Source organism: Eriocheir sinensis, chromosome 25 (genome assembly GCF_024679095.1).
Source record: "Eriocheir sinensis breed Jianghai 21 chromosome 25, ASM2467909v1, whole genome shotgun sequence".
Taxonomy (NCBI): Eukaryota; Metazoa; Arthropoda; class Malacostraca; order Decapoda; family Varunidae; genus Eriocheir; species Eriocheir sinensis.
In genome coordinates this window covers 7,339,103-7,357,601 of record NC_066533.1, presented here as the reverse complement: position 1 = coordinate 7,357,601, position 18,499 = coordinate 7,339,103, and the positions used below count along the sequence as shown (strand labels likewise).

The 18,499-nt window shown below is 40.3% G+C and overlaps 1 protein-coding gene across 13 annotated transcripts in view; it reads left to right on the top strand.

Annotated features, from left to right (window-relative positions):
* Positions 1–1,323: 1,323 nt before the first annotated feature.
* LOC127003277 (dnaJ homolog subfamily C member 5-like) overlaps positions 1,324–18,499 on the top strand; it is a 46,516-nt gene continuing 29,340 nt past the window's right edge. For 8 of the 13 annotated variants that reach the window (XM_050869728.1, XM_050869726.1, XM_050869723.1 and 5 more), the window contains exons 1-4: positions 8,238–8,413; positions 14,803–14,941; positions 15,591–15,743; positions 16,915–17,046. In XM_050869728.1, the coding sequence (XP_050725685.1) occupies positions 8,379–8,413; positions 14,803–14,941; positions 15,591–15,743; positions 16,915–17,046 (459 nt within the window). In that variant the 5' untranslated portion in view covers positions 8,238–8,378. Of the gene's footprint in view, positions 1,459–5,365; positions 5,563–8,237; positions 8,414–14,802; positions 14,942–15,590; positions 15,744–16,914; positions 17,047–18,456; positions 18,475–18,499 lie in introns of those variants that run through there. The other 5 variants (XM_050869727.1, XM_050869724.1, XM_050869721.1 and 2 more) reach the window with 3 other exon arrangements.

Genomic DNA, 18,499 nt, shown 5'->3' with positions numbered 1-18,499 from the left:
ACTACTCGGTCCTCCTTGCATGCCAATAATTTTCTTTAAAGGTGTTTGAGTGTAACGATTTCTATGGCAGACTGATGTAGAGTTTAGCGCAAGGAGGACTACTGTAGTTGCATGTATCTTAACTACAAAAGCTCCATTTACGTACATATAATGAGTTTTTAATCATGTAGTGCCTGATAAGACGGCGATGAGCCTAAATATATGCCTAAGAACCGAGCTGTCTGGCGAAATGAAGTGCTTTATAAGTATGGCAACCTTGTATAGGCCTAGTGCTCTGTGAATCATTAGGTCAAGAGAGAGAGAGAGAGAGAGAGAGAGAGAGAGAGAGAGAGAGAGAGAGAGAGAGAGAGAGAGAGAGAGAGAGAGAGAGAGAGAGAGAGAGAATGTATGCAATACTTCCAGGCAGACTACACAAAATAGCTATATCAGTGTCAATATTTCCTCAGAGAAGGCACACGTACAGTATCAATCTGAGGTCAAATAAAGCTTTCTGAATGACATGGCACCTTCACCCATCTCCAAATACGAGGCGACCTTGAGATTCCAGCTTGACGGATCTCGGTCATGTACGGAACACGTCACCATCAAACACCTCGATATCGGAGAGCAGGAAAAATAAGGCTCATAATGTGGCTTTACTGGGCTGTGGATGCGTATGACATAATGCTTATCACTATCTCCATCCAGTACTCCTCCTGCTATAGTGATAAGGGAGGAATGTATCCGTTGGCGTGTTCGGCCCTACCTACCGCACTTGAGATTGGGTGGTCATAATTCGGCTCCCTTATTTATGATCTTTAAATCCAGACCAAAAGAGAGCAGATTTAGTGACTCCAAAAATATATGTAAATAAAAAAAGAACTAATGTGTATCTGTTTTGTGATACTGTTAAAGTGATGATTATTTCCGAATTTATGAAAATTACAGAGTGCCTTAAGATATAAATATAACTATGAAAAGGGAATTTTTTTTTGTTTATTAATTAGAAAGTACCTAACATAATAGGAAAACTTTGACACAGAAGCTGCCTAACATTATTTGAAGAGAAGCCGAAACCTTATCATGAAAATTACAGAATGACTTCCGATGGACTTTATGATCCAGGGGAATATTTTAGATTAATTAACAAAGTAGTATTTAACATTACAGATAAACTTTAATAATACATACAGAAGCTGCTTAACATTGTTTGCACTGTAGCCGAAACCTTGTCCTGATAATTAAAGAATACCTTAAGATGGAAATACAACTAAAGATGATATTTTTGCCTTATTAAAAAATAAGTATTTAACATTGCAGGGAAACATTGATACAGAAGCTACGTTAATTTATTTAAAGAGGAGCCGAAGTCGCGTCTCGCCGAAGAGAGGACAGTCCGAGGCGGGGTTGGTCCTGTGCAGCTCCGTGACCTCTTTATGACCTGACCTCGCGGCTCGACATGGACAGGCGGAAGCTCTCGTGAGTGCCCGGCCCCGTGGTGGTCATATGTACCCTGTGTGAGCCTGGGGGGAGAAGGGGAGGCAAAGGAGGCAGCCTTCCTCCTCTTCTCCTCTTCAGCATTATCGATTTGTCTGCGTATTTCTCCCTTGCTGCCTTTCTGCTGTATTTCTGCTGTGTATTTCTCCTGTCGTGTGTTTCTGCTGTGTATTTCTCCTGTCTTTGCCCTGTGTATTTTTCCCGTGCGTATTTATCAGCGTGTTTCCCCCGTGGTGGCCGGGTGGTGGTGCAGGCTGCCCCAGCTGCCCCGGGGTGGCCTGTTGGGGGGGTGTCCTGTACGGGGCAGGGTAAAGGCCGGGGTACCGCCCCCCTGTGCCTCACGCCCGGGGGCTGTGTCCTCGTCGCCGGTCCCAGTTGCTGGCGGCTGTCCCTTCGTTTGATGGTGTTTTCTATTTCATTGGAGTGTTTTGGGGCCTCACTTGTGCAACTGAATGATATTGATATGCCCATGTGATGAAATGTGGAAACAGGGGGGAGGAGACCCCCCCCATATGGGGAGGTTGTATATATATATATATATATATATATATATATATATATATATATATATATATATATATATATATATATATATATATATATATATATATGGTAACACTTTATAAGAAGTCCACCTCCCCCTTCGCCACTCCAGCCCCCCCTACCCTCCAAGACAAGCTTGGGGAACTGCGGGGAACTGGGGTTTGGGGGTGGGGAAGCCAAAATCACTGAAAAATGGGCTTCCAAAATTTCCCTAGAAAAATCCCTAAATGAAGGAAAATTCATTAGTCTCGAAAGTAAGGAAAGTACTAACTTTATAACCTAACAGCCCCCCTGCTAACCAAGGGGGGCTGCGCCCACCTCTGGACCCCCTCCACATGTATGATGCGCTGGAAAAGTTTTTTTTTTTTTTTTTTTTTTTTTTTTTTTTGGTGGGGAGGATATTTAACTACTCCAACCGAACTTTACAACCTGCTAACCTCCTAACCAAGGGGGGCTGTGCCCCCCCCCTGGACCCCCCTCCATGTAGGGAATTTTCCTTAATTTAAGGATTTTTCTAGGGAAATTTTGGAAGCGGGGGGAGTCGTATAGGCCGTAAAGTTCGGTTGGAGTAGTTTATATATGCTCCCCACCAAAAAAAAAAAAAAAAAAAAAAAAAAAGATTTTCCCCCCCCTAAACCCCAGTTCCCCACAGTACCCCAGGCTTGTCTTGGGGGGTAGGGGGGGCTGGAGTGGCGAAGGGGGAGGCAGACTTTTTATAAAGTATTACTGTAGTCTCCTTTGGCGGCGGCCGTGGCGGCGGTCCAGCCGGTGTTGCGAGAAATACCTCCTCGCAGAAATAAGTCGTATAGTCACTACGCGCCTCCAATATTGCCCCCATGAGAATAATAACCTTTCCAAGGTCTCACATACTGTTGTACTTCTTTAGTTTTACCATTACATCATACATGTGGGGGGATCCAGGGGTTAGGAGGGGGTGCAAAGCTCCCCCCGTTAGATGTTAGGTTATGTAAAGTTTGGTTGGAGTGGTTTAAATATGCTCCCCCTCCCAAAAACCCCGATTTCCCGCAGGTCCAACAAGTTGAACCTCTGCAAGCTATTTTGCAGCTGCGGCGGCGGGTGCACAAAAGGCATTGAAAGTCAATCATTTAGTGATTTCCGGAGAAAAATACTATCTCCTTAATAAACAGCATCATATTTTGTCCAGAAATAAGCAGTCAGTATCTCAACATTAGTAATCTACTCTTTTGTGAATAATCCCCATATATTCATATATACTTCTTTTAATTCCCCTAAAGGGGATTGTAGGTAAGAGCCTACTGTAGCTTTGCTGTGGTGGCCACGGTTTTGGCCGCCACAGGACACTGTGGCCACTCTGCTGCCAGCAGCCGTGTGCATCAGCACACACATTTCATGGCTATCTTGTTTTATCAGTACATTCTTTCCTATGGCTTTCTGTAAGATTGGAAGGTTAGTAGAAAAAATGTCAATAGAGGGGTAGTTGGTTAAGTTAGAAACAAGATATTATCACATTATGAAAACCATCCTTTACCCAATTGTCATGCTCATACTATGGTTATCATTCATTTTCTGTTTGTTTCTAATGTTATTTGTTATTTATATATTATGTTATGTCTTCATATTTTTTATTTTTTTTATAATACTTTTGCTTTTTTAGAATTTGTATTATTAAAATTTTCTGTCCAAGAGAATTCAGATTATTGTACTGTTACTGTACTTTCTCTTTGACCTACATTTCAGTGTCCTGCCCATTTTATGGCAATTTTTTCCTTTATCTTTTATCATCCATTTATCTATACCGGTAGTGTGATAAGGGTGATGCAGTTGATGATTGAGTTTCATTGTAACAAGTGCATTAAGACTCAGCAGATGTATGTTTTTGGTTTAGTAAGATAAGCCACATTCAGTTTATTCTATTCTGTTAACCTTATCTCGGTATCACGTTATAATTTTCTTTACTTCAAGTCTGTTACCCTATAAAGACATCAGGTGGACATTTTCACTTGCTTGTCACAGCACCATATCTCCTGTCAATTGGGACTCAGCTGAAATGGCAGTAAATACTCATAAATAGGGTGGAGGGGATGGTCATGTAACATGTTGGCACCCTTATTTGCCTGTAGTCGTGACATACAAGTCTGAGCGAGGCCTAGATTATCATGTTTGGCAACCTGCCGTCACAGCGTCTCTGATATCGTGGATAATGTATATTAGCTCACACTTAGGAAACCGTTGTCTATCAGTAACATGCAAGCAGCAAAAATAGTAGATTGTGAGTTTCTAATTATTAGCGCTATCGAATGCGGCTATTGTGTTAATCTGTAGGGTTGCTGATTATTTTTATTATTAAGCAGCCTCTGGTACTGCCCTCCACAGAGAAAAGAAGTGTCTGTGACAGATATTAATAATTTGAAACTCAACATTGTCTGTAATTGATGTTAATTATCATTTTTGCCTGCATGTCATTGATATTGACAACTGTTTCCTGTGTATATGCTATCATACATTATTCATGAAATTAGACAAGCTGTGTTACAGCAGGTTGCCAGAGCAGGATAATCAAGACTTCAGACTCATGCACCATGACTATAGTAACTCAGAAAAAGGGAGGAGAAAATTTCAAGGTCGTGCTATCTACTCTTTTGGTTTATCGCATCAGCTTTTGAGTTTTGGTCGTGTATAACAAAAAGAATGCATGTGAGTTAGGTGGACGGGAAAGGGACAGAGGTAGGTCATGGATGATATAGATAGACAGAATGAAAAGTGTGTGATGAAAGTTTGTTGTATGTGTTGAAAATGACGGTGACAGGGAGTGATGAAGGAAGTTTTCATGGCAACTCCATATGGAATCAAAGGTGCTGGCAGAAGCTGTGTGACATTAGTTTTCTTTTTCAAGCACCTGTATCACTTCCCTTTTGAAATAACTAATATCTGGTCACAGAGAAGCCTGCTTTATCTGGCTATTGTTGGGTCTCATGCACCCAGCCTCCATTTGGGTAATCGGTTAATCCTAGGTTAACTGTGTCATCTAAAGATAGCATATTATGTTACTCGGCATTGTTTATGAGGACACATGGAAACAGATAATGTGGCGATAACCCTTGCCCATTGCAGCCATTCTTTCTGTTTACTGTCATCTTTTTATTGATTATATTCTAGACATCTCCTTTTGACTTCTACCATATTGCCTTCTGTCCTTAGCCACAGACCTCTAGCCTTCATTCTCTTGTAAAATGTGAGAGCCAGAAGTAACTACCTTTGTCATCACTCCCATGCCTGTCACTTCATATGTATCTTATCAAAGGCTTCACAAAGTATTTAAGATTATTAGATAAGATACAGAGTTTTATGGTATTCACTATTTAGGAAAAGCCAGTGCACAAGAAGACAGTGTTGGAAGCAGGGTGTTGTTCTTTTGACTAAACATAATGGGTACATGAAAGATTAATAGTGATTCTGCTGCACAAGAGCTCAGAAATACTAATATCTAGGGAAGTGGAAACGTTCTCCTGTCCAAGCATTACCTCGCAATATCATAATGACATATCAAGAGAGGAAATACTCGTAAGTGGAGCTTGTACAGTGTTCTTGTCTAAATGTGTTTTTGCAAGATAGAATCAGGCTTATAGTGTGTCCTCTGTTTCTTTCTTTTTTGTCACTTACCTCTGCACTCACATCACATACCTGAACACCTTCTTGACCTCACGTCAGTTCATTAATTCCTTTTTAATTTTTCATCTTTCCCTTTTCATACTGCAGCTCTTTTTTTTATCTCTATAGCTTGTTCTTCTGCATTCTTGAATCTATTTATTAGTAATTTAAATATTTCCATATCTATCAGGACACTAGAATGAATCCCTATTTGCCTTATCTATTTATGAACTTGTTCGGGCCTTGCTCGAGGACCCAAATTCTTTTAATGTGCATACATTTTTCAGCGGATTACTTGACTCTGCATTTATTAAGCCAGCCTGCCTGCCCCTGACTTTGATTTCTCTAGTTGCTTGCCATTTATCTTTAATCTTTCTCCTGTTTCTTACATGGAATACATCACTAATAGAATCTCTTGTCTCAAGGAATTATCTTGTAATAGGGTCTGAGGTTGACTAAATACTGCAAAAAAGCACTTAGCTACCTGATTGTTCTGCGATGTGTCCCACCTGGCTGATGTCCGCTCTCTGGAATTTACTCACGGTCTGATAATCTGCTGGACTCGTGGTTGCCTATCAGTACTCCCCATGTGTGTGTTATGTGTTTGTATATGTAGTCACCCTCTTGCATGTGTGTGTGTAGTTATACAAATAGCATTGAGTGTTTGAAGTGGGTGTTCAATAGACTTATGAATGGAGAGATGTTGAATAATTTGTTCTAAGGAGCTTCTGTTTTTTAGACTGGCTGGCCTCTTCTAGGGTTCTAACTTATGTATCATTGTGTGTTAACAGGATCTTTACTCTTACCTGTTGTCTTGTCTCCATATGCACTTCGGTCTTTATTGTGTTAGTGTGCAAAGGAGCCACTTGAAATAACAGCACTTCCTTGAAAGACCCACACATGTTGGAAAATCACATCTTTAGTTTTCTCATACAGTTTTGTGCAGCTGAGAAAATGGTGTGTGTTATTGCTATTCATCTCATCACAGGACAATTAGCATTTCATGATAGAGTGCTTGTTGCAGCATTTCTGTAATCACACACTGTGGTTGAGACCTGTAAATGTAGATGATGCAAAGCAAGCATATCACAGAAAGCAATTCAGTCATGCTGATGTGTTTACTCTGTATGTGTGTGTGTGTGTGTGTGTTTGTGTTTGTCTGTGTGTGTAATCAATGTAATCAGTGTGTGGGTCAGTGCTAATATCAGAAACAAAGTATGTGCATAAATTTGTTAGTGGGTAAGCCAATGCTGATAGTAGAAACAAAATGGAAGTTGAATGTACATATGTATGTTGGTTTAGGTCAAAAGAATAACAGGCTACTAAATAAGCAATAGCATAATTTTAGGAAAGAGAAAATGTGAATATAAATGTTCCTCCTATATAAACAATAACTAAACATGATTATTCATTTTTAGCATCTTTTTTATAGGAGCAACACAACTTTTTTCATTTTGTCTAGCCATTAGTCTGCCTCCTTTCCATAATTAATAACGATAGTCTCAACAACACTGATGAATGATGCGCAAGTGAAGGAGTGAGTGAACGAGGGAGGAGATGGAGAGGTAAATAATAGCAGACAGTTATCAGAACAAACAAGGAAGATAAGGAAATGTGACAGGGCAACCTTCAGTCAGGTCTAAAGTCTGTACAGGTAGCTGCTTCATTACCTGTCTTCTCTATGGAGGGAAGACCTGCAAGTGTTAACTCCACTTGTAAGCTTGGGCCTCACACCTATACATGATCTTTTTTTTTTTTTTTTTTTTTTTTTTTTTTTTCATGATAGATGTTTCATATTGTATGTTTTCAGGTAGTGGTAATAGCAGCAACAATAGTAGTAGTAGTATATGCTATTGAAATGTGAGAAGGTTTAAAAAGATGGAGTACTCAATAAGGAAATAGTAGTAACAGTAGTTGTAGTGTGGCTTTACTAATAGCAGCAGTAATTATTCATTTGTAATAGGACAAGTCAAGACATTCTCTGCTAGTTACAGTGAAAAAAATAAGTTAACAGCAGTACTTCTGAGAGTGGTACTTAAATCTGAGCCAAGTGGGTTTAACCTATGATGGTATTCTCAGCCTTGTGGACTAGTGTCATGTGGTTCTCTCTCTCTCTCTCTCTCTCTCTCTCTCTCTCTCTCTCTCTCTCTCTCTCTCTCTCTCTCTCTCTCTCTCTCTCTCTCTCTCTCACACACACACACACACACACAACAATGGTTATTAGCAAGAAACTTATTTAAATATTCAGTAAAAGGAAAGTTAAGTACAGTAAAATATTCTGAGGAGGTTATTTGATCCTCCTGAAGTTACCAAAGTAGTGATTCCCCCTCCCCTGCACACACACACACACACACACACAGAGTAGCAAATCCCTCTCTCACACATTATCTCATTATCAAAGTACCTCAATAAAAAGCTAAGCAGTTTATAGTAAAAGTAAAGACTAGCACATGAATCAGTTGCCTTGGTTACCTCACACTTCCTTCTTGCTAGTCTCTTGAAGCATCAGACTTGCCTCAGAGGGAATTGAATACCTGGCAACCTAACTGAGCTGGACTGACAGAGCGGGGGAACATGTGACTGTGAGTGTGCTGCCAAGCTTGCTGTTGTGCCAGTGTTTTGCTCCCACCACCACCACCACCACCCTTTACACCCTCACAGCCACCCTTCCTCCCCTCATTCCACCTTGACCCAACCCACACCTATGCCACACCCTATCCTTTAATACTATGGAGTCTGATCCTCTCCTGCAGTCTGGGAAATCGTGAGTGGTGGTGTTTTTTGTGTGACATTTGCTAGCTTGCCACCAGTTAAGGAAAAGGTGTAGCTAATCATGGGTCACTTAATTCTTGTTTACAGGACTTGTCATGGTGGGATTGTTTTGTCTCCTTACTCATTTTTATCCATCTGGTGATTGATCATTGCTTTAACCGCTTGGATTTAGACCTTTACATTAATTTGACAAAAGTTATATATGGGAAGCTGAATTTCTTGGCTTATTTATTTATTTATTTATTTATTTATTTATTTATTTATTTATTTTTTTTTTTGCATTCTCTTGTGTTTCTGCAGATCTGTTATTTGTGTGTGTGTGTGTGTGTGTGTTTACCTATTTGAAGTCTACTGGGCCCGAGCTAAGCTCTAATAGTCCCGTCTCCATATTTACATTTATCCAGCCTTTCCTTCAGTTGTTGGACACTTCGCCTCCAACACCTCTTCCCACAAGGTGTTCTATGTGTTAACACTTCCGTGTGGAAAACTTTACTTTTTAGATCACTCAAACAGGTTCTTTTATCAAGTTTCTTCCTATGTCCTCTTAGCCCCTGCGTTCTCGCAGTTAAGAAGAGATCATCTCTATCCACCTCATCAGACTTATTTACCAACTTATACAGCATGATCAGATCTTCTCTCTCCCTTCTTTGTTCCAGTGTCATCAAGTCCATCTCCTTCAATCTGTTTTCATGTCATATTTGAAAGTTCTGGGACCATTTTAGTTGTAATTCTCTGTATCCTTTCCAGCTTTCTGATTTTCTTTTTGTGAGGCGACCACACAACTGCAGCATAGTCAAACTTTGGTCTTATCATTGTTGTTATTATTTTCTTCATCATTTCTTTCGCCATAAAATGGAATGATACCCTTATATTTTGCATCATCTTGTAGGTCTCTCCAAACAGCTTGTTTATGTGCTTTTCTGGGGATAGTGTGTCTTGCATCGTTACTCCCCAAATCTTTTTCTTCATGATCCACTATTAAGTTTTCTTCTCCCGTCCTGTATGTTTTCCTTGGTCTTTTTTACTTCTCTCCATTTCCATAACATGGCACTTGTTTGCATTAAACTCCATCTCCCATAACTGGCTCCATCTATACACTGTCGGTCTTTCTGCAGCAACTCACAATCTTCCTCCGTCTTCACATTTCTTATTGACTTTGCATCATCTGCAAAAGGCTCATATGACTTTTTATACCCTTTGGCATATCATTTATTTATTTATTTATATATATATATATATATATATATATATATATATATATATATATATATATATATATATATATATATATATATATATATATATATATATATATATATATATATATATATATATATATATATATATATATATATATATATATATATATATATATATATATATATATATATATATATATATATATATATATATATATATATATATATATATATATATATATATATATATATATATATATATATATATATATATATATATATATATTATTAAAATTGTGTGTGTGTGTGTGTGTGTGCATTTACTAGTTGCATTTACATTTGTGAAGTACAGAAAGAACTGTGCCGTGCTGTCCCGTCTCCATAACGCTTATTATCTAGTTTGGCTTTAAATTCATGAATCATTTTTGCACACACAGTCTCCTCATCAAGTCTGTTCCATGTTGTTATGCTTCTGTATAGAAAACTGTACTTCTTGACCGTCTCTCCTACAGACGCTCTTCAATTTTTTTTACTATTCCTTCTTGTCTCACTCCTATCACGTACCACTAAGTCTTCCCTGTCCAATTTTTCCAATCCCTCTTGTATCCTGTATAATGCTATTAGGTCCCCTCTCTCTCTTCTTTTCAATGTTGTTAGTCCCAATTTCTCCAGTCTTTCTTCATAACTATGTTCTCTCAGAGTTTCCGGTTGTTTGGTCACTGCTCTCTCTGTTCTTTCCAACTTTCTAATGTAGTTAAGGAGTATGAAGACCTTGAGTTGTGTTGTTCACTTTGGCTTGACATTAGATATCATGTCTCCCAGGCCAGGGTTTGATTCCAGGGCTGGCTGTTGGGAAAAAGTAGATTAATTTATCATGTGCTCCGATAAGTGGCTGATCCCCCCCATTAAAATCTTCCCTTCCTTCACACCCCCACTGTTACCTTGATGAATAGTGTGTGTGTGTGTGTGTGTGATTTAGCTCTCGGATCCTCATTCTGACTGCTGTTACTTCATTGGTGGTTGTGATAAATCTTACAGTCATACTTTTAAATGGTTTCTAGTGAAAGATCCTTCATATGCTCCTCTCTACCTGACTTCAACTCTTGGTGTGTTTTTTTTTTTTTTTTTTTTTTACAGCAAAGGAGACAGCTCAAGGGCACAAAAAAGTAAACATTAATAATAAAAAAAAAAAGCCCGCTACTCGCTGCTCCTAAAAAGAATCCAAAGAGGTGGCCGAAAGATAAGTCAGTTTAGGGAGGAGAGGTGTCCTGATACCCTCCTCTTGAAAGAGTTCAAGTCGTAGGCAGGAGGAAATACAGATGAAGGAAGATTGTTCCAGAGTTTACCAGCGTGAGGGATGAAAGAGTGAAGATGCTGGTTAACTCTTGCATAAGGGGTTTGGACAGTATAGGGATGAGCATGAGTAGAAAGTCGAGTGCAGCGGGGCCGCGGGAGGGGGGGAGGCATGCAGTTAGCAAGTTCAGAAGAGCAGTCAGCGTGGAAATATCGATAGAAGATAGAAAGAGAGGCAACATTGCGGCGGAATTTAAGAGGTAGAAGACTATCAGTATGAGGAGGAGAGCTGATGAGACGAAGAGCCTTTGCCTCCACTCTGTCCAGAAGAGCTGTGTGAGTGGAGCCCCCCCCACACATGAGATGCATACTCCATACGAGGGCGGACAAGGTCCCTGTATATGGACAGCAACTGTGCAGGGGAGAAGAACTGGCGGAGACGGTACAGAACGCCCAGCCTCGAGGAAGCTGATTTAGTAAGAGATGAGATATGAAGTTTCCAGTTGAGATTTTGAGTTAAGGATAGACCGAGGATGTTTAGTGTTGAGGAAGGTGATAGCTGGGTGTTGTCAAAGAATAGGGGATAGTTGTTTGGAAGATTGTGTCGAGTGGATAGGTGGAGAAACTGTGTTTTTGAGCCGTTGAAGGACACCAGGTTCTTCTTGCCCCAATCGGAAATAATAGTAAGGTCTGAGGCTAAGCGTTCTGCAGCCTCCAGCCTTGAGTCGTTAAGTTCCTGAAGGGTGGGTCTTCTATTAAAGAAGTTGAATAATGCAGAGTGGAATCATCGGCGTAGGAATGGATAGGACAGTTCGTTTTGGAAAGAAGATCATCAATGAACAACAGAAAAAGAGTGGGAGATAGGACAGAACCCTGTGGGACACCACTGTTAATAGATTTAGGGGAAGAACAGTGACCGTCTACCACGGCAGAAATAGAACGGTCAGAAAGGAAACTGGAGATAAAGGTACAGAGAGAAGGATAGAAACCGTAGGAGGGTAGTTTAGAAAGCAAAGATTTGTGCCAGACCCTATCAAAAGCTTTTGATATGTCCAGCGCAATAGCAAAGGTTTCACCGAAACGGCTAAGAGAGGATGACCAAGAGTCAGTTAAGAAGGCTAGGAGATCACCAGTAGAACGCCCTTGCGGAACCCATACTGGCGATCAGATAGAAGGTCAGAAGTGGAAAGGTGCTTTTGAATCTTACGGTTAAGGATTGATTCAAAAGCTTTAGATAGACAAGAAAGTAAAGCAATAGGACGGTAGTTTGAGGGATTGGGGCGGTCACCCTTCTTAGGTACAGGCTGTGTGAAGGCATACTTCCAGCAAGAAGGAAAGGTAGATGTTGACAGGCAGAGGCGAAAGAGTTTGACCAGGCAGGGTGACAGCACGGAGGCACAGTTTTTAAGGACAATAGGAGGCACTCCATCAGGTCCATAAGCCTTCTGAGGATTGAGGCCAGAGAGGGCATAGAAAACATCATTTTGAAGAATCTTTATAACAGGCATAAAGGAGTCAGAGGGGATGAGTAGGAATATGCCCAGAATCGTCCAGAGTGGAGTTTTTAGAAAAGTTTGAGAGAAGAGTTCAGACTTAGAGATCGATGAGCCGGCAGTGGTGCCGTTCGGCCTGAGGAGTGGCGGGAAAGATGAAGAAGTGAAGTTGGAGGAGATGTTTTTGGCTAGATGCCAGAAGTCACGGGAAGAGTTAGAGAAAGCAAGGTTTTGACATTTTCTAATAATGAAAGAATTTTTGGTTAGTCGGAGAATAGATTTGGCACGATTTCGGGCAGAAATGTAAAGTTCATAATTAGCATTAGTTTGAAGGCTCTGGTATCTTTGTGAGCTACCTCTCTATCATTGACAGCACGAGAACAAGCGTGATTAAACCAAGGCTTTTTAGCGTGAGGAGTAGAGAAAGAACGAGGAATGTATGCCTCCATTCCAGAGACAATCACCTCTGTGATGCGCTGAGCACACACAGAGGGGTCTCTATCCTGGAAGCAATAATCATTCCACGGGAAATCGGAAAAACATCCTCAGGTCGTCCCACCGAGCTGAAGCAAAATGCCAGAAGCATCGCCTCTTCGGTGGGTCCAGAGGATGTACAGGAGCGATAGGACAGGATGCAGAAATAAGATTGTGATCGGAGGAGCCCAACGGAGAGAACAGTTTGACAGAATAAGCAGAAGGGTTTGAGGTAAGGAAGAGGTCTAGAATGTTGGGCCGATCTCCAAGACGGTCAGGAATACGTGTAGGGTGCTGGACCAACTGCTCTAGGTCGTTGAGGATAGCAAAGTTGTAGGCTTGTTCACCAGGATGGTCAGTGAAAGAGGATGAAAGCCAAAGCTGGTGGTGAACATTGAAATCTCCTAGGATGGAGATTTCAGCGAAGGGAGAGTGGGTCAAGATGTGCTCCACTTTAGAATTCAAATAGTCAAAGAATTTTACAAAGTTGGTAGAGTTAGGTGAGAGATAAACAGCACAGATGTATTTAGTAATAGAATGACAGTGAAGTCTTAACCAGATGGTGGAAAATTCAGAAGAGTCAAGGTCGTGGGCACGACATCCAGCTTTGGATTGAAATTTAGGATAGAGATAGTAGGAGGGAACAGAGTAGAGATTGCTGTCAGTAGCCTCAGAAACCTGTGTTTCGGTAAGGAAGAGAAGGTGAGGTTTAGAGGAGGAGAGATGATGTTCCACAGAATGAAAATTAGAGCGAAGACCGCGAATGTTGCAGAAATTGAGAAGAAAGAGGTTCGAGGAGTTGTGGTGATTATGTTGGCAGTGAAGGCATCATATGTGTTGTTTGTTGAAGGGGGACTTTATTCTGTCTGACATTAGAACTCTTAGTTTTTTATGCTCTTTATGTCCTGAATCCTCAGAAGGCTTCTGGACCTGATAGAGTTCCCTTGAGTGTCATTAAAAACTGTGCTTCTGCATTGACACCCTGCCTGGTCAAACTGTCACTTCTGTTACTGAATATCTTTGACTCCTGCAGCCTCACTGCCTACAACTTTGTACTCTTAACTCATCCTTATGCAGTCCAACTTTTGATGAAGACAAGAGTCTACTATCTTCATTCTTTCATCATTTTCACTGGTAAACTGGAACATCCTTCCTTCATCTATCTCCTTCCAACGACTTGAACGCTTTCAAAAGAGTGTTAAGACCCCACTGCAATTGAACCAGACCCTCTCATTCATATTTTCATCCTATCCACATTTGCTGGAGCAGTGCATAGTGGGCTTTTTTTTTTTTTATATCTCTTGTTTTGCCATAGAGCTGCCTCCGTTGCTGCGGAAAAAGAAAATGTGCTTGAATCTGCCCTAGGGAAGGTTGTAGCTGATAAGGATGTTGATCAACCCTTCGTTATTCCCTCCAAGTAGATATATTTTTTAGGTTTTGAATAGTAACATCCCCCGGGTACATACATATTATTATTATTTATTATTTTTATTTATGTAGTTTTCTTCTCTTTGTTTTCAACACACTTCAGTATTAAAGTAAAAGAAGCCCACCATTATCAGTGAAAGCCATGAACTTAGTTGCGCTTTTGATAAAACTTTAGTTACAGCTGCAGGTAAACAAGTTGTTAAAGCTATGAGGCAAAAGTAAGGTTGTAGTTTTATAGGTAAAATTTATATTGTAACAGCCTGAGATGTAGTTAAGGAGTATGAAGACTTGAGTTGTGTTGCTCACTTTGGCTTGACACTGGATATCATGTCTCCCAGGCCAGGGTTTGATTCCAGGGCTGGCTGTTGGGAAAAAGTAGATTAATTTATCATGTGCTCTGATTAGTGGCTGATTCCCCCCCCATTATAATCTTCCCTTCCTTCACACCCCCACTGTGATCTTGATGACTAACATGTCCCTCTGTGTGCATGCAGGACCACGGGGGACTCCCTGTACCAGACTCTGGGGGTCCCCAAGGATGCCACCACCGACCAGATCAAGAAGACCTACCGCAAGTTGGCCCTCAAATACCACCCCGACAAGAACCCAGACAACCCCGAGGCTGCGGAAAAGGTGTGCGCTGAGACCTTGTTGTCATTATTTAGTCTCCTTAATAGTCCATTAGTCTGCACTTTTAACCTTTATATTATCTTTTTTATTATGATTTCCTGCATTCAAGAACAATTCAGACATGCTTTTTTTGGGGGGGAATATAATTTTCATTTATTTGTTTAACTGAATTCTTTGTCCAGAGTAATTAGTGGACTGTCTATTTTCCTGTGTTCTCGCCCAGACCCACAACTCCCTTTCTTTGTCTTCCACCTCTTCCTCTTTTCTTCCAGTGTATCTTCCTCTACATAATTCTCTCCCTCACCTCCACTGCCTCCTCTTTCCACACTCTTATCTCATTCATCTTCCTCTCTTTATTTCTCTGCTCCACCACCACCTTTTTTCCATCTTCACTTTATCCCACATCTCACTCATTTTCTTCTACCTCTGTCTCTCCTCTTTTATTCCTATGTATGCCATCCTCTACATCTTTCTCTTTCTCCCTCATCCACCTCTTTCAACACTCATATCTCACTCTGTTCCTCCTCTTCTTCCTCCTCTACTCATCCACCACCACCTCTCTTTCACTTCCTTTCCACACACTTATCTTCCTCCCCCTTCTCCTCTACACCACCACCCCCTCCACACTCACACTCCCTCCCACTCCACACAGTTCAAGGAGGTGAATCACGCGCACGGCATCCTCAGTGACACCACCAAGCGCAACATCTACGACAACTATGGCTCTCTGGGGCTGTACATTGCTGAGCAGTTTGGCGAGGAGAATGTCAACACCTACTTCCTTGTTAACTCAGGCTGGTGCAAGGTGAGCAAGGGGTTCTGGTGCTTGGGTGGATGGGTGAGGTAAAGCTTCAGGTGTAACTCCCCTTCATATTTTCCAGGTACTAATTTACTGATTTACTTGTTAGGTTTGAGTTACTGATTTGATGTGTCTTAGTTTTGATTGGTCTGAGATTCTGGTTGGACTAGGATTGAGTTTCTTGGTTGGGCTAAGTGACATTTGGTGGAGCTAGGTTTTGGTGGGTCTGACAACACGCGCAAGACACACTACGTTTCCTTAGTAGACAGGGGTCATTGAAGTAAGACAGATCTTCATAAAACTGTTTAACTTTGTTTGATTGATAAACACAAACAATATATGGATAATATCGATGAGATATTGAGAAGATAGGTTATTATTCAATATTTACAAGTGCCTGTTTCTCCATTTTGCACTTATCTTTTAACATTCTTATTTTCAAGTTTGAAATTTCACACTTCCTTATGTTTTAAAAATGTACTAGAATATTACAACAACTAGAATTAGGATGTAGAATAATAATAAAGAAATATGATGCACGAACTTTATACCCGTTACCTTTCTGAATGTCGCTGTCTCCGCCATGTTTGTTTACATCTCAAAGCAGTACCCTCGAGTCTATAAGAAGGATCTATTCTGGTAGGTCCCAGCAAATATTAGGGTTTTAAATGTAAAGTATTGGGATTTGATAAGAATCTGAATACATGTGAAACTTTAATGATGACCTGATGGTGGGGAGGGATACGAATGTTGGGCGAAAAATCTTTACCTGACACTCGTGGTTCAAATCCGTTATTTTATATATATTTTTTTCAAATGCCTGCCAAAATTGGGGGGTGCATCTTATAAGCCTATGCGTCTCATAAGCCATCAAATACGGTACATGAAATCGGAGGTGTAGTTGTTATCAATAATTAGTTAGTTGAAAGGTGAGGTATTGTGAGGAAGGGAAGGACAAGTGTAGAGGACTTGAGTGGGTTTCAGTAGGGTTGGATGCTGTCAGAGGAATGAATGATCAGTTAAATAGGCTGCTTTATTCTTCCTAGTAGTTTGTGAAGGATGGTGTTTAATTTTTTCATATACACTTGTTTTGATTTCTTGCCTCCTCTATTTAGCTGCAGGTGTTGTTCATGCTGATAACTGTTCTTTCTTTGACATAGTGTCTTGTCACCCTCAGGCACTGTTCCTGTTCTGTGGGATCGTCACTGGCTGCTACTTCTGCTGTTGCTGCTGCTGCTGCTTCAACTTCTGCTGCGGAAAATGCAAACCTCGGCCCCCCGATGAGACTGGAGACTATCACAACCTGAACGTAAGTGTTTCTACCTATGTACAGAAAAGATGTAGATATAATTTAGGGTTATGGAAAGAACAAATAATACCAAAAGAGTTGACAATGGAAATTTTGAGAAGGGGTATATGCTGTCAGAAATATAAGTGCTTTAACCAGTGAATAAGAAAGAAACTAGGGGAGGGAGATGTAGAGGTACTATGGTGTTATGGGAAGTTGAGAGAGGGAGTATGGTCACTGGTAGGTACTAGTAAGGGTTCGGTATTATTATTATATGGTAAAAATTAGAGGGAGACTTTCTAGCAGTACATAGAAGAGACAAACTTTAGCAGAGGGAAATGCAGAAGTAATCCTAGGTTACAAGGAGTACTGAGAGTTGAATTATTAGAAATTGAAAAGGCATTATATCATCATAAGTAGAAGTAATTAGTGAAATAACAAAATAAGAGGTTGAAAAGGAAGTGAGGGAAGCGAATAGAGGTGCAGTTATTTGTGAATACGTTAATAGAAGATAATAAAAAACGGGTGTGCATATTAAGCCTTTATAATATTTAACTTTTGATATTAAGCCGCTGAAGAAGTGCAGGGTGACATTTGGGAGAGTTGCATCATGTTAGATAAGCAAGTAGATGAGTCATAGGGTTGAGGCAGCTTTTCACTACCATGGTTATATATATGATTTAGAAGAAAAACCTGGTCAAACTATACACATACACACACAGAAAAGATTCACTCAATACAGTATTCACATAACAGTATTGTATTTTTGTATTTAACCTCACCTGTGTTTATAAGCTTCAGGCACGAATGACAGCTTGTAAACACCTGCTTTGAAACACCAAATTGGGAAGAAGAGCTTAAGATAGGTACATGTGAATAGTAATGTTTTCTGCAAAGGAATAAGAGGGAAGGGTTGACAAACACAGCAATTAGGTTAGAACACAACAATTCAGTGGACCACACAAAAACCAAGCAGTGAAAGGAAATAGCATAGTAATTGATGTCAACACACAATGACTGCAGGTGTGATCATCAAAAACAAAACACTGCTTAGGTCAGGAAAAGTCTGGACATGCATTATGAGGGTCAACAGTAATCATTTGTTAATATTATCATTTTTAAAGAGAACATCCAGAGAGAGCACAGTGCCAGACAAATGAGCTGATACAAGATATTTCAGTACTGGTTATATATATTCTTAGTCTAGATATTAGTCAATAGGAGGTGTAGTTTCAGTTTAAGAGATAGGTCATAAACATTGCCAGTGCTAGCAAACACAGCTTAATAATTATATACCAGATGCAAATTAAAAACAGTCTTTTTAGGAGGTGACATATCTTAGAGGTGCTTCACACTGCGTATTTTAAACATAAGGCAAGAACACCATTGTTAGGAGATGACGTCATAGTCCATTTACTTGCATATTTACAGACAGGTGCAGAGGACTGGGTAAGGCAACAAGCACCCTCCTCCC